The 12,500-nt window shown below is 47.7% G+C and overlaps 1 protein-coding gene and 1 long non-coding RNA gene across 14 annotated transcripts in view; one reads left to right on the top strand and one right to left on the bottom strand.

Annotated features, from left to right (window-relative positions):
* LOC135098488 (uncharacterized) overlaps positions 1–10,812 on the top strand; it is a 21,356-nt gene extending 10,544 nt beyond the window's left edge. For 2 of the 13 annotated variants that reach the window (XR_010267040.1, XM_064000889.1), the window contains exons 3-10: positions 1,718–1,887; positions 2,156–4,507; positions 4,928–5,040; positions 5,664–6,440; positions 7,278–7,445; positions 8,356–8,517; positions 9,876–10,002; positions 10,409–10,812. Coding sequence is in view for 6 of the 13 variants with exons in the window: in XM_064000889.1 (XP_063856959.1) it covers positions 5,725–6,440; positions 7,278–7,317 (756 nt within the window). In the remaining 7 variants the exon portion in view is untranslated. The other 11 variants (XR_010267041.1, XR_010267044.1, XR_010267043.1 and 8 more) reach the window with 11 other exon arrangements.
* The window catches only part of LOC135098490 (uncharacterized), a 92,236-nt gene that overhangs the window by 35,915 nt on the left and 43,821 nt on the right, over positions 1–12,500 (bottom strand). The gene's annotated exons all lie outside the window — the stretch shown is intronic.

Genomic DNA, 12,500 nt, shown 5'->3' with positions numbered 1-12,500 from the left:
TCCTCCCCCTCAGATTGTTCCAGCTGACAACATGCAGGTGTTAGGGGCAGAAGTTGTTGGAGTTGGTGGGATCATGCAAGTGGTCGGGGTCCCAGGCTCTCCCAAACCAGCTCCCCATCTGTGCCTATGCAGTGTTTGGCCAGCCACTAGTGTGTTTTGGGGACTCAGACCAGCAGATTCCCACTGTTTATCCACTGTTTGTGTTGATGCAGTGTCTGGCCAGCCACTTGTGTGTATGTAGGGGACTCAGACCAGCAGATTCCCACTGTTTATCCACTGTTTGTGTTGATGCAGTGTCTGGCCAGCCACTAGTGTGTATGTAGGGGACTCAGACCAGCAGATTCCCACTGTTTATCCACTGTTTGTGTTGATGCAGTGTCTGGCCAGCCACTAGTGTGTTTTGGGGACTCAGACCAGCAGATTCCCACTGTTTATCCATTGTTTGTGTTGATGCAGTGTCTGGCCAGCCACTTGTGTGTTTTGGGGACTCAGACCAGCAGATTCCCACTGTTTATCCACTGTTTGTGTTGATGCAGTGTTTGGCCAGCCACTTGTGTGTATGTAGGGGACTCAGACCAGCAGATTCCCACTGTTTATCCACTGTTTGTGTTGATGCAGTGTCTGGCCAGCCACTAGTGTGTATGTAGGGGACTCAGACCAGCAGATTCCCACTGTTTATCCACTGTTTGTGTTGATGCAGTGTCTGGCCAGCCACTAGTGTGTTTTGGGGACTCAGACCAGCAGATTCCCACTGTTTATCCATTGTTTGTGTTGATGCAGTGTCTGGCCAGCCACTTGTGTGTTTTGGGGACTCAGACCAGCAGATTCCCACTGTTTATCCACTGTTTGTGTTGATGCAGTGTCTGGCCAGCCACTTGTGTGTTTTGGGGACTCAGACCAGCAGATTCCCACTGTTTATCCACTGTTTGTGTTGATGCAGTGTCTGGCCAGCCACTTGTGTGTATGTAGGGGACTCAGACCAGCAGATTCCCACTGTTTATCCACTGTTTGTGTTGATGCAGTGTCTGGCCAGCCACTTGTGTGTTTTGGGGACTCAGACCAGCAGATTCCCACTGTTTATCCATTGTTTGTGTTGATGCAGTGTCTGGCCAGCCACTTGTGTGTTTTGGGGACTCAGACCAGCAGATTCCCACTGTTTATCCACTGTTTGTGTTGATGCAGTGTCTGGCCAGCCACTAGTGTGTATGTAGGGGACTCAGACCAGCAGATTCCCACTGTTTATCCACTGTTTGTGTTGATGCAGTGTCTGGCCAGCCACTAGTGTGTTTTGGGGACTCAGACCAGCAGATTCCCACTGTTTATCCACTGTTTGTGTTGATGCAGTGTCTGGCCAGCCACTTGTGTGTATGTAGGGGACTCAGACCAGCAGATTCCCACTGTTTATCCACTGTTTGTGTTGATGCAGTGTTTGGCCAGCCACTTGTGTGTATGTAGGGGACTCAGACAAATTTATTTACTGTTCAGTGACCCATTTGCAGGCTCAGGGGTGTTGACAAGCTGGGTGTGCAGGAGACAGACAATTAGAAAGGTTTACAGTTCAAATGCTACATGTATCTTCAAAATACAGATAATAAGTAGATAAATATTGAAATTAATATAAAATACCATTGTGTATTTAACACTTAACCAAACTTAACCAACGTACACACACAAACGCTAACTCCGACAGTACCCTAACTACCTTGCCATCCCGCAGGAGGCCACGTCAGAGGTGCCTGTGGTGGGGTCGCCAGTTCCGGAGTACGAGGTGGAGGAGGAAGAGGAAGAGGAGGACGAGGAGGAGGCACGGATGAGGAAGAAGAAAAGATCATTAGCTGTAGCTCTCCCTCCAGCTGATAAGGGGATATTAATGAGGCCTTCCTACAGGTGTGTCTGTCTACCTGTGTGTCTCTCCATCTCTCCCTCTCATTTTTCCAGTTTCCCATTATTTTCTCCACCCTCTTCCAGCCTCTCACTGTCTTTTCTCAGCCTCTCCCAGCCTCTCACAACCTCTCTCTCTCTCTCTCTCTCTCTCTCTCTCTCTCTCTCTCTCTCTCTCTCTCTCTCTCTCTCTCTCTCTCTCTCTCTCTCTCTCTCTCTCTCTCTCTCTCTCTCTCTCTCTCTCTCTCTCTCTCTCTCTCTCTCTCTCTTGCAGGTACTCTCCCAGCCGTGTCACAGCTGATGATGATGATGATGATGATGATGCCATGCCCACCCCCAGCCTGAGCCACCCTCCACCCACCCCAGCCCTCACCAAGCCTCCTTCAGTACCCCTCCACACCACCACCACCACCACCAGCGACGCAACAGCCTCATCTACCTCAGCCGGCCCACCCCCTGGCCCGACCCCCTCCCTGACAGTGGCCCCCCCACGGCAGGCAAGAAGAAGAAGGAGGAGAAAGTATCAATAATCGTACAGATTCGCGACGAGGAATCCAGACTGAAACAGGCGCTGGGTTTAAAGAACATAATTTTCAACCCTTACGGTCCTGGCCTGGCCCCGATTACCAAGCTGCTGGACACCCCTGAGGAGCTGAAGCGTTTTGAGCTCAAGGGCTGCACCATGAAGGTCCGGCCGGAGGAGAACGAGGCTCGGCTGAACAGAAACAAAGAACGGGGGCGCAGGGACAGGCCGGAGAGGGTCGACAGAATGGACCGCCCCAGGGCAAAGGAGAAGGACAGACGCACGGACGCACAGGCCACGCAGGTCCGCTCCATCCACCCACCCGTGCACAGAAATGCTGGTATCTCCACGTTGACAACTGGCCAGAGGAAGTAAGGACAGTACCTTGTGTCCCTGCCTCTGCTACCCCACCCCCTGCCCCGCCCCCTGCCCCAGCCCCCGCACACAAGTCGGCCAAGTCCAAGTGGGACTCTGACACAGAAGAGCAAGTGGACGGACAGAAGTGAGGGGAGAGAGAGAGGAGGAAGAGAAGGAGGAGAGGAAGGAAAATAAAAATATAATCAAGAATTTGGAGGAAGAGGAAGACCAGGAGGTACAGGTGAAGGAAGAGGAGGAAGAGGAATAGACTATCCCAGAGAAGATGAAGGAAGAGGAGGAAGAGGAGGAGGAGGAGGAGGAGGAAGAGAAGGAAGAGTGAGGCAAAGGTCTTCCCCGATTGTTTGACCGAAGAATACGAAGCTTTCCTTATGATGGTGGATGGAGGAGGAGGAGGAGGAGGAGGAGGAGGAGGAGGAGGAGAGAAGAAAGAGGAGGAAGAGGAAGAGGAGGAGGAGGAAGGAAGATGCAAGAGAGAGGTCACATCACTATATAAAGAAGAGGAGGAAGACTACATGAAAATTGAAGAAGAGGAGGAGGAAAGAAGAAGAAAGAGGATGAGAGAGGAGGAGGAGGAAGAGGAAGAGGAGAAGAAAGAACAGAAGACCCTGGAGAAGATGAAGAAGAAGAGGAAGAAGCAAATGAAGGAGAAGAGGAGGCAGAAGAAACTGGAAAAGAAGGCAAAGAAGAAGAGGAAGGAGAAAGAGAGGAAGAGGGTCAAGAGGAGGAGGAAGAGCAGTGATAGTTCAGTACAAATGGAGGAGGAGGAGAAGGAGGAGAGAAGACTTACAAGAGATAAGAGGAAGAGGAAATAAGAATGGACTGCAATAAGTGGCAGAGAGGAGGAGGAGGAGGACGATAAACGCATCACCTCGAGGAAGAAGGAGGAGGAGGAGGAGGAGGAAGAGGAAGAGGAACAAGAAGAGGGTAGAAGATTCAGCAGACACTCGGATAATGGTGAAAGCCCCTCTTATACTCCACCAAGAAGACTGCAAGAACAGGAGAAGGAAGAGGAGGAAGAGGAAGAAGAGGAGGAGGAAGAGGAGCCACTTTCCCCAGTGGCTCGGTTGGGATCGATAGCAAGGAGTCACCAAGGGAGTCATCGCCAAAACGGGGCAGAACCGGGGCATTCCGGGTCACCTCAGGGTCAGGGAGGAGCTACCCGGCCAGCGACACGTCTGGGTACTATGACTTGACCCCGGACTCCTCCAGCGGGGCATCCGGGGCAAAGACATTCAATTTAGAGGATATTCCGTACCCTACCAGAGAGAGTGAGAGGCACAGCCCCTCCAACATGTCCCTCTCCTCCTCCTCCTCTGCCCCACCCACCCCGCCCTGCCCCCCCACCCCAGACACCCTGGATGCCATCCCCATTCCCCCACCCACCCTGGACCTCACCAACATCCCCATGCCGCCCGTCACCTTCACCATCACCCCGCCAGTCCCCATCCCCAGGCCCAAGAAGGACCCCCTGCCAAGACCCAAGCCCCCGGTCCCCCTTCCTCCCATGGCAGCTGCCCCACTGCTCCCCTTATCCGTCCCCTTGCCCTGCCCCACGCCTGCCCACAGGGAGGAGTCCCTACCAGCCTCGCCGCCCCGGGAGGTGCCCCCCATCGGAGGGGCGCCGGTGTCCCCCGGGGGACATGACAGCGACGACGACGAGCCCCCGTCCTGCATCCCCCGGCCCCCGAGCCCCGCCCCACCCACCACCAGCCACACCACCATATAGTGAGTTTTGTTTATGTTAAGAGATAATTTATTGGATTCCAGCCAGTTGACCACATGGATCAATTCAATATTCATTGAATGTTGAATGTAGTTCACTTAGGACCAGATACAAACAATAATATTCTCCAATTCATTTAAGAAATCTTTTAAATTACCACTAGGAGAGAGAGAGAGAGAGAGAGAGAGAGAGAGAGAGAATGTTTTAGATATTATTATTATTATTATTATTATTATTATTATTATTATTATTATTATTATTATTATTATTATTATTATTACATATTTCTCTCTCTCTCTCTCTCTCTCTCTCTCTCTCTCTCTCTCTCTCTCTCTCTCTCTCTCTCTCTCTCTCTCTCTCTCTCTCTCTCTCTCTCTCTCTCTCCCGCCGCCGGGAGAGGCACGCCGCCCGCCCGTGAACAGGTGTGGTTACATTATTGTCATCATGATCAGGCCGCCGCGGGCCGTGGCGCGGCCTTCACCCTGCTCATGACACATGAATCCACGCCGGCCGGGACCTTACGCCTTCGATGTATGTACGTACGTATGGTCAGCCGCCAGGCAGTAGTAGTAGTAGTAGTAGTAGTAGTAGTAATAGTAGTAGTAATAGTAGTATTAGCAATATTAGTAGTAGTAGTATTAGTAGTAGTAGTAGTAGTAGTAGTAGAAGTAGAAGTAGTAGTAGTAGTATTAATATTAATGGAATAAAGGTAATGTGTCAGTGACACTTAAAAAAATATGCATAAATAAAGAAAAAATCTGTAACTTTCTTATTAATTGTGGTAGAATTATAAATGAAGTTTCATTTTAGGTGTACATTTTCCAACATTTCTTATCATGAAATCAGAAATATCCTATATCTGATAAATTTATAGATTGCATCTTCAGTCAGAGACGCTTTCCGGGCAAGAAAGGCATCATGCGACCATTCCCGTGGGAAAAAACCGTTAGCGCTCTCTCTCTCTCTCTCTCTCTCTCTCTCTCTCTCTCTCTCTCTCTCTCTTATTCGTTTTTTTCCAAACTTAATAAAATAACAATAATAATAATAATAGTAGTAGCAGTAGTAGTAGTAGTAGTAATAGTAGTAGTAGCAATATTATTATTATTATTATTATTATTATTATTATCATTATTATTATTATTATTATTATTATTATAGTACTCCCGCAGCCCAGCCCGCCCCTACCACCACAGCCCGCACACCCTAGAGCGCCCCCCACATGCTGGCCTCTTCCCTGCTTCACGGCCAGGCCAGATTGCTACTCAGTGCGTGGCGTGGCGGCCTCAGGGCGTGGCAGCCGCCACACCCCCGAGGGGCTCCTCGCCCCCAGACCACTGCCACGGCCCACACACCCCAGAGCGCCCCCACATGCTGGCGGCTTCCCTGCTTCACCGCCAGGCCAGATGGCTACTCAGGGTGTGGCGGCTGCCACACCCCCGAGGGCTCCCCGCCCCCAGACCACTGCCAGTACCACAGCCCCGTGGTGCAGTACCACAGCAGCATCAGTCCTCCCTTCTCCCGCAGCCCCCCGTGGAGCCCCGATGGGGGGCGCCGCGCCAGCCCCACAGGGTGGCGCAGTCCATGCTACCAGCACCACCACCACCACCACTACACTGCCCCACCCCGCGACCGCTGGAGCCCCCAGCGCTCCCCACGCTGTGTTACCCTCTCTCTGTTACCCTCTCCCCGGGGCGCCGCTCATCACCCCCAGACCGCCGTGCCTCCCCGGAGCGGGGCCGCTCACCACCCAGCCGCTCCCCACGCTACTCCCCGCGCCATTCCCATTCCCGGGGGGCTGAGGTCCCCCTGCCGCTCCCCCTCCCCACTGGGTGAGGTGTACCCCTACGAGCGGCGGGGCTGGGGCTGCGCAGCCAGGGAGTGGGAGGCTCTCACCACCACCATCACAGCCCCAAGGCAGAGCAGAGAAATAGGGAGGTTAGTAAGAGGAGATTCTGTTCTTTCCCTCCCCTCTCCCCTCTTCCTTACTTTGCCTCTGCTAATTACATTAACTCAGGTGTACTAATGTCTATTTTCCCCACAGGTGTACAACGCTGTTATTTTAACCTCCCCTCTCCCAAATCTCCCCAAACTAATCTCCCCTTTTTTTTTTTTTTTTTTTTTTTTTTTTTTTTTTTTTTTTTTTTATATTGATGTAATGAATTCCGATATAATCGTCTTAGGTAATCTCCCCAATGACACAAACAAACACTGCCCTTAACAGACTCCCCAAACTAACCTCCCCATCTCCTGCCTGAATTAACCTCCCCCAAAATACAAGACCCATATAATTAACCTTTCCAGTTACACTAAAACCGAACACAATCTTCCCATCTCCCCACCAGTCTGATCTCCCCACCTCCATATTCTGTTAAACAAATTTTCCCATCTCCCCATTCTAATACCACCACTACCCTCCCCCCACCTCCCACAATCTCCCCAAAATGAATCTTCCCATCTCCTCTTACTAATCCCTATTTTTCTCCCTTTCCAAACGTCACTCTCACCTCCCCATTTCCCTCTCTCCCCTAACCTTCCATTTCCCCATACCCTCAAATTCTCCCCATCTCCTCATCTCACACCTTAAACTAAGCACACATTTTCCCTTCAGTTTCCTTCTCCTAACCTCCCCAGACTAAACTCCTCACCTTAACCTCCCCATCTGCTGCCCTGATTCCCCCATTTCCATCATAACCTACCTTCCAGTCTCACTACACCCTTCTTTCCCCCAACCTCCCCATTTCGTCCCCACACTAATCTCCCCATCTCCCCCAGGGCAAGGGCTATGGGTACTCTCCCCTGCGGCAGTATTTGATGACGACCTCCGGATCATGAGCGAGGCAGAGATGTTCTCCATGGGGTTCCACAAGGGGGAGAACAGCGAGTCCCCCCACCACCCCCCCCGCTCCCCCTCCCCCAAAACCCTCGATGCCAAGTCTGTGGGTAAGTAAGGCAAGGGGTGATGAGCGAGTGAATGGTGTGTTTTTTGGGGTGTTTGGGGGTGAAGGGGATGGTAAGTTTGTTTATGGGGGTGAGAATGGGGTGGGAGAGGGTGTCACTGGAGCTCTGCATGTGTTAATGGGTGGTAATGGGGGTGTTTTGGCTGTTAATGGGCTGAGAATGGGGAAATTTCAAGAGATGGAAATGGGAGAGTGAAAGTTTTGGGGAGTTAAAAGGAGGGAAAGAAAAAGACGTGTTTGTTTGTTTGTTTGTTTGAAAGAGAGAGAGAGAGAGGGGGGAGGAAGAGGAGAAAAGAACAAGAATGAGAATAATGGTAAGATAGAGATATTCCACGATAAAGAAGAAAGGAGGAGGAGGAGAAGGAGGAATGGCTTGGAGGTAAAACAATAACTTACCATTATATTACCTCCTAAAACACCCCATCCCCCTCTTCTCTCTCTCTCTCTCTCTCTCTCTCTCTCTCTCTCTCTCTCTCTCTCTCTCTCTCTCTCTCTCTCTCTCTCTCTCTCTCTCTCTCTCCAGAATTCCCTGTGTGTGTGTGTGTGTGTGAATTAATTAAATGAAGGAAGAAAAGATTGAAGAAAGGAAGGAAGATAAGAAACGATAAGGAGGGAAGGAAGGAAGGAAGGAAAAGAAGATGAAAGGAAAGAAATAGAAGGAAAAGAAGAAAGATAAAGAAGAAATAAAATTTAGAGAAATACAAGGAAAATGAATGAGAGAGAGAGAGAGAGAGAGAGAGAGAGAGAGAGAGAGAGAGAGAGAGAGAGAGAGAGAGAGAGGCTGGACTGACTCGATTCTAAACATTGTAACTCTCTCTCTCTCTCTCTCTCTCTCTCTCTCTCTCTCTCTCTCTCTCTCTCTCTCTCTCTCTCTCTCTCTCTCTCTCTTGCAGGTACTCTCCCAGCCGTGTCACAGCTGATGATGATGATGCCACCCCCCAGCCTGAGCCACCCTCCACCCACCCCAGCCCTCACCAAGCCTCCTCCAGTAACCACCACCACCACCACCACCACCAGCGACGTAACACCCCACCCCACCCCTCCCCAGACCACAGGCAAGGTGACAGGCAAGGCATGTGAGGTGCGTCACAGCTTTAGTAACTTATGCAGGCAGTGGTGCAATGCTATGCCCACAACACTCATTCACTTTGCTGTTTATATGTATAAGATGAGTACTGGCTAAGGGTAAGACAAATTCTTGCAGGTGTGTGTGTGTGTGTGTGTGTGTGTGTGTGTGTGTGTGTGTGTGTGTGTGTGTGTGTGTGTGTGTGTGTGTGTGTGTGTGTTTAGGAGCCCATTAAATATTGGTTGTTGTTAGAAATGGAAGAGGCTCTGAGGGACTTTGAAAAGGTTGCTTATATCAGTGAAATGAGTAGGTGTGTTCTTGGAGACAGAAGCAGCATGTGGCCTGGCCACATTAACTCAATGACTGAGATAAGGAAGGTTACAGTGATGCGTGTATCTGAAATGTTGGTCTGGTTGGATCATAAGACTCAAAATTCTCAAACGCTTCTGCACTGCACCTCCACTACATTAAAAAAAAGCTCTCTAGTTGATGTTACACAGGTTTCTAAGGGTGTACTTATGGTTCTAGTGGCATATTAACAAGAATTCCACATTAATAACATGATAAACACTCTTGAGAACCCGGCTGATCATCTCTGTGGCCTTGGAAAATAGTCATGGCAAGAGAGCAAGGCGTTTCAGAATAGGGCCCTTGCAACGTCTGGTGGTGAGGCGCTGAGAGCAGTGGAGCTTGAGTGCAGTGGTGATGTACTGATGGGAGGTGCGAGGAGGTGGTCTGGGGGTGTGTATCAATGCAGAGGGGTAACTGAGTGAATGGTAGACACAGAGAGAGAGAGAGAGAGAATATCTAAAGCTGTCATTAATCCCTCTTTATTGCACATATAAAATGTGTTTGTTATTCATTCATTCTAAAATACTGATCCTCAAAAAAATTAATGCAATTTTTATCTAACCCAAGCAAATTTAATGGCCAGTAATTCACAGTGGTGCCACAATTATTAGGAACTGTAATACTTGAAATCAAATGCAGATGCTTCCATTTCCTCCCCCTGTTTCTCTTTCTCTCTCTTTTAAGCAAGCTCTTTTCTCTAATGCACATCAAGCTTCAAGCAAATACTTCCTACTTCAAGCAAGCCAGACTTAACTTATCAATATTTTCTGTTGTGGCAGAGTGTTTGCCACACACACAGGCCAGTATTCACAAACGGTTTGCTCCCTCACCACAACTTTCTCAAACCTCACATAGATGATGGGCAGGGTTGTCAAGAATGTTTCTCCCATTAATGATGTAGAAATCTTGTTAATCTGTCATCCTATGGCCTCACCATAGGAATTGAATTGGAGGAATTGAGTTTTGAGGCACTGAACAACATCCATGATGCTTCAGATCCCAGACTGTTGGATGTGACGCCACAAGACACAGGGCTTCGTAACACCAGTGCACGGTGATCAAGACAACACTGGACCAGAAAGACGCAAAGTACAGGGAACAACACAGTGCTTCTTCATTTTAGGTGTGCTAATCCAGACTCTTAGACAGGGCAGCACAAAATATAGATAGTTTTCACAACACTAGTGTACTATGATGATGCAGGAGAGCTAGGAGTGCTAGGATGAGTGTCTGGGGAGAAGCAAAGCCACCAGGAGACCAGAGGCATGGGTCAGCTGGGAGGCACTGAGTATCAATGAGTAAACAACTGATTACAGCTACAGGTGAATTGTAATCTGCAGCCTTGCTATACAAGACTTGACTTTCTACTTTCCCTCACCCCTATTCTCTCTCTCTCCACATTCTGAATACAACAGTTAACCACCATTCTCAATCTTCTATCTCTTTCACTGGTACACTCTGAAACTCTCTTCCTGCTTCTGTATTTTCACCCAAGCTTCCATACTAATTCACTGGCACTTGTCTTCCAGGTGAGCCAGAATGAGCTTGTTAAACTGAGCGGCCTCTTCAAGTACCACTGGAACTGTTCGTCAGAGGAGGAGGAGGAGGAGGTAAGGGAGTGCGCCAAGACCCTTTACAGCGGTGCAAAGGAGTGGAGGGAGATGAGGAGAAATTTGAAAGAGAACAGAAGTAGAATGACATCAGATAGCAGGAGTCCTTAGGATTTAGCACAATAAGATCAATAATTCTCTTACATGAGTGACCTAAAGTAAGGCAGTTTAGTCTGGCCTAACTTAACTGACCTACCTATTTCTGTTATGAGCTAGGATAGGCTATGTTAGGTTATATTAAATTATATAATTATTATTTTTTTCATCATTATTATTAAAGAAAGGAAATAGAACCGAGAAAATAAAGTTAAAAATTATTGTTATTATTCTTTTTATTACCAAGATGATTGATTAATTGATACATATATTGTTGGACTAAAGCCTGCACAACAAAGAAGGATGATGCAACCTGCCACCCATCCTTTGGACATAAAACAATAGACACAGAGGATAGAAAAATATTGCACATACAAATAATACAAAGGGTTTCCTGAGAATCTGGCCCTTTTATGCTGATGCGGCCAAGTTTGTAACAAACAACTTTTATGTTGATGATGGTTTGAAGTCAGTAGCTACAATGGATGAAGCTGTCACTCTTATTCAGCAGAGCAAAGAATTATGTTACAAGGGAGGTTTCAACCTTCATAAGTTCTTGTCAAACAACAACAAAGCTGTATTAGCTGCAATTTCTCCTCATGAGAGAGCAGATGGAATTAAAAGTTTGGATTTTAGTAAGAATGAAGACACACTGCCTATAGAAAGAACTTTGGGAGTTGAGTGGTGCATAGAATCTGACACATTTCAATTTAGAATAAAGGTGAAAGACCAGCCACTCACCAGGAGAGGCATTCTGTCAACAGTGACCTCTATATATGATCCATTAGGTCTGGTGTCACCTCTCATACTGACTGGAAAGCAAATTTTACAAGAATTATGTAAGAATGCAGTTGAATGGGATGATGAGGTGCCAGATTATGTCAAACCTAAATGGATAAAATGGAAGGATGAGCTGCACAAACTAGATCAGCTAAAGGTACCTAGATGCTACAAACCCCATGACTTTGGGGAAGTAGGAAAGGTTGAACTCCATCACTTTTCAGATGCCTGTCAAGAGGGATGTGGCCAGTGCTCATATATTACATTAATTAGCAAGACTGGCCGAATTCATTGTGCATTAGTAATGGCAAAGTCACGTGTCACACCTCTAAAAACCATAACAATTCCCAGACTAGAACTAGCAGCAGCAGCAGCAGCAGTGGTGTCAGTTAGAATCCATAAACTCTTGAAGGGAGAACTTGAGTATAATAATGTGAAGAAGAATTTTGGACAGACAGTCCTTGGTTACACTGCAAATGAAGCAAAGAGATTCCATGTATATGTTGCTGCAAATAGAGTAGAAACAATAAGAGATCACACTTCACCAGATCAGTGGAAATTTGTAGAGACACAGTATATATATACCCCAGCAGATCATGCATCTAGAGGCATGACAGCGGATGAATTGTGTAAGAGCAAGATCTGGTGGAACGGCCCACAATTCCTTTGGCAACATAGCAAAATGGATAGCCATTCCCAGTACAAGGTCATAAATGAGAATGATCCTTAAGTGAAGAAAGTTGTATGCCATGCTGTAGGTACACAACAACAGCCCACAGATATACTAGAAAAACTTAAGTATCTTTCTGATTGGTTTAAAGCAAAGAGGGCAGTTGCTGTATGCCTCAAGCTTCTGAACAGCTTCAGAGGAAAAGGTGATGGCATTACTGAAGAAGTCAAGGGAAACACATATAAGCCAGTAAATGTAGCACAAGTGTCACAAGCTGAAAATCTAATTATAAAACAACTGCAAGCAAAGGCATTCCAAAAGGAGGTAAATGTACTGAAATCATCTGCTAACCATAATTCTTTAATTAAAGGAGACAATGGCAAGGGAACAAAAGTGATAGACAAGACCAGTTCCCTCTATATAAGTTAGATCCCTTCATTGACAAAAATGGTATCATGAGAGGAG

The sequence above is a fragment of the Scylla paramamosain genome, unplaced genomic scaffold (genome assembly GCF_035594125.1).
Source record: "Scylla paramamosain isolate STU-SP2022 unplaced genomic scaffold, ASM3559412v1 Contig66, whole genome shotgun sequence".
In the NCBI taxonomy this organism is placed as follows: domain Eukaryota; kingdom Metazoa; phylum Arthropoda; class Malacostraca; order Decapoda; family Portunidae; genus Scylla; species Scylla paramamosain.
Note: the sequence above shows the minus strand (reverse complement) of the source record. Positions and strands in the feature narration are given on the sequence as shown.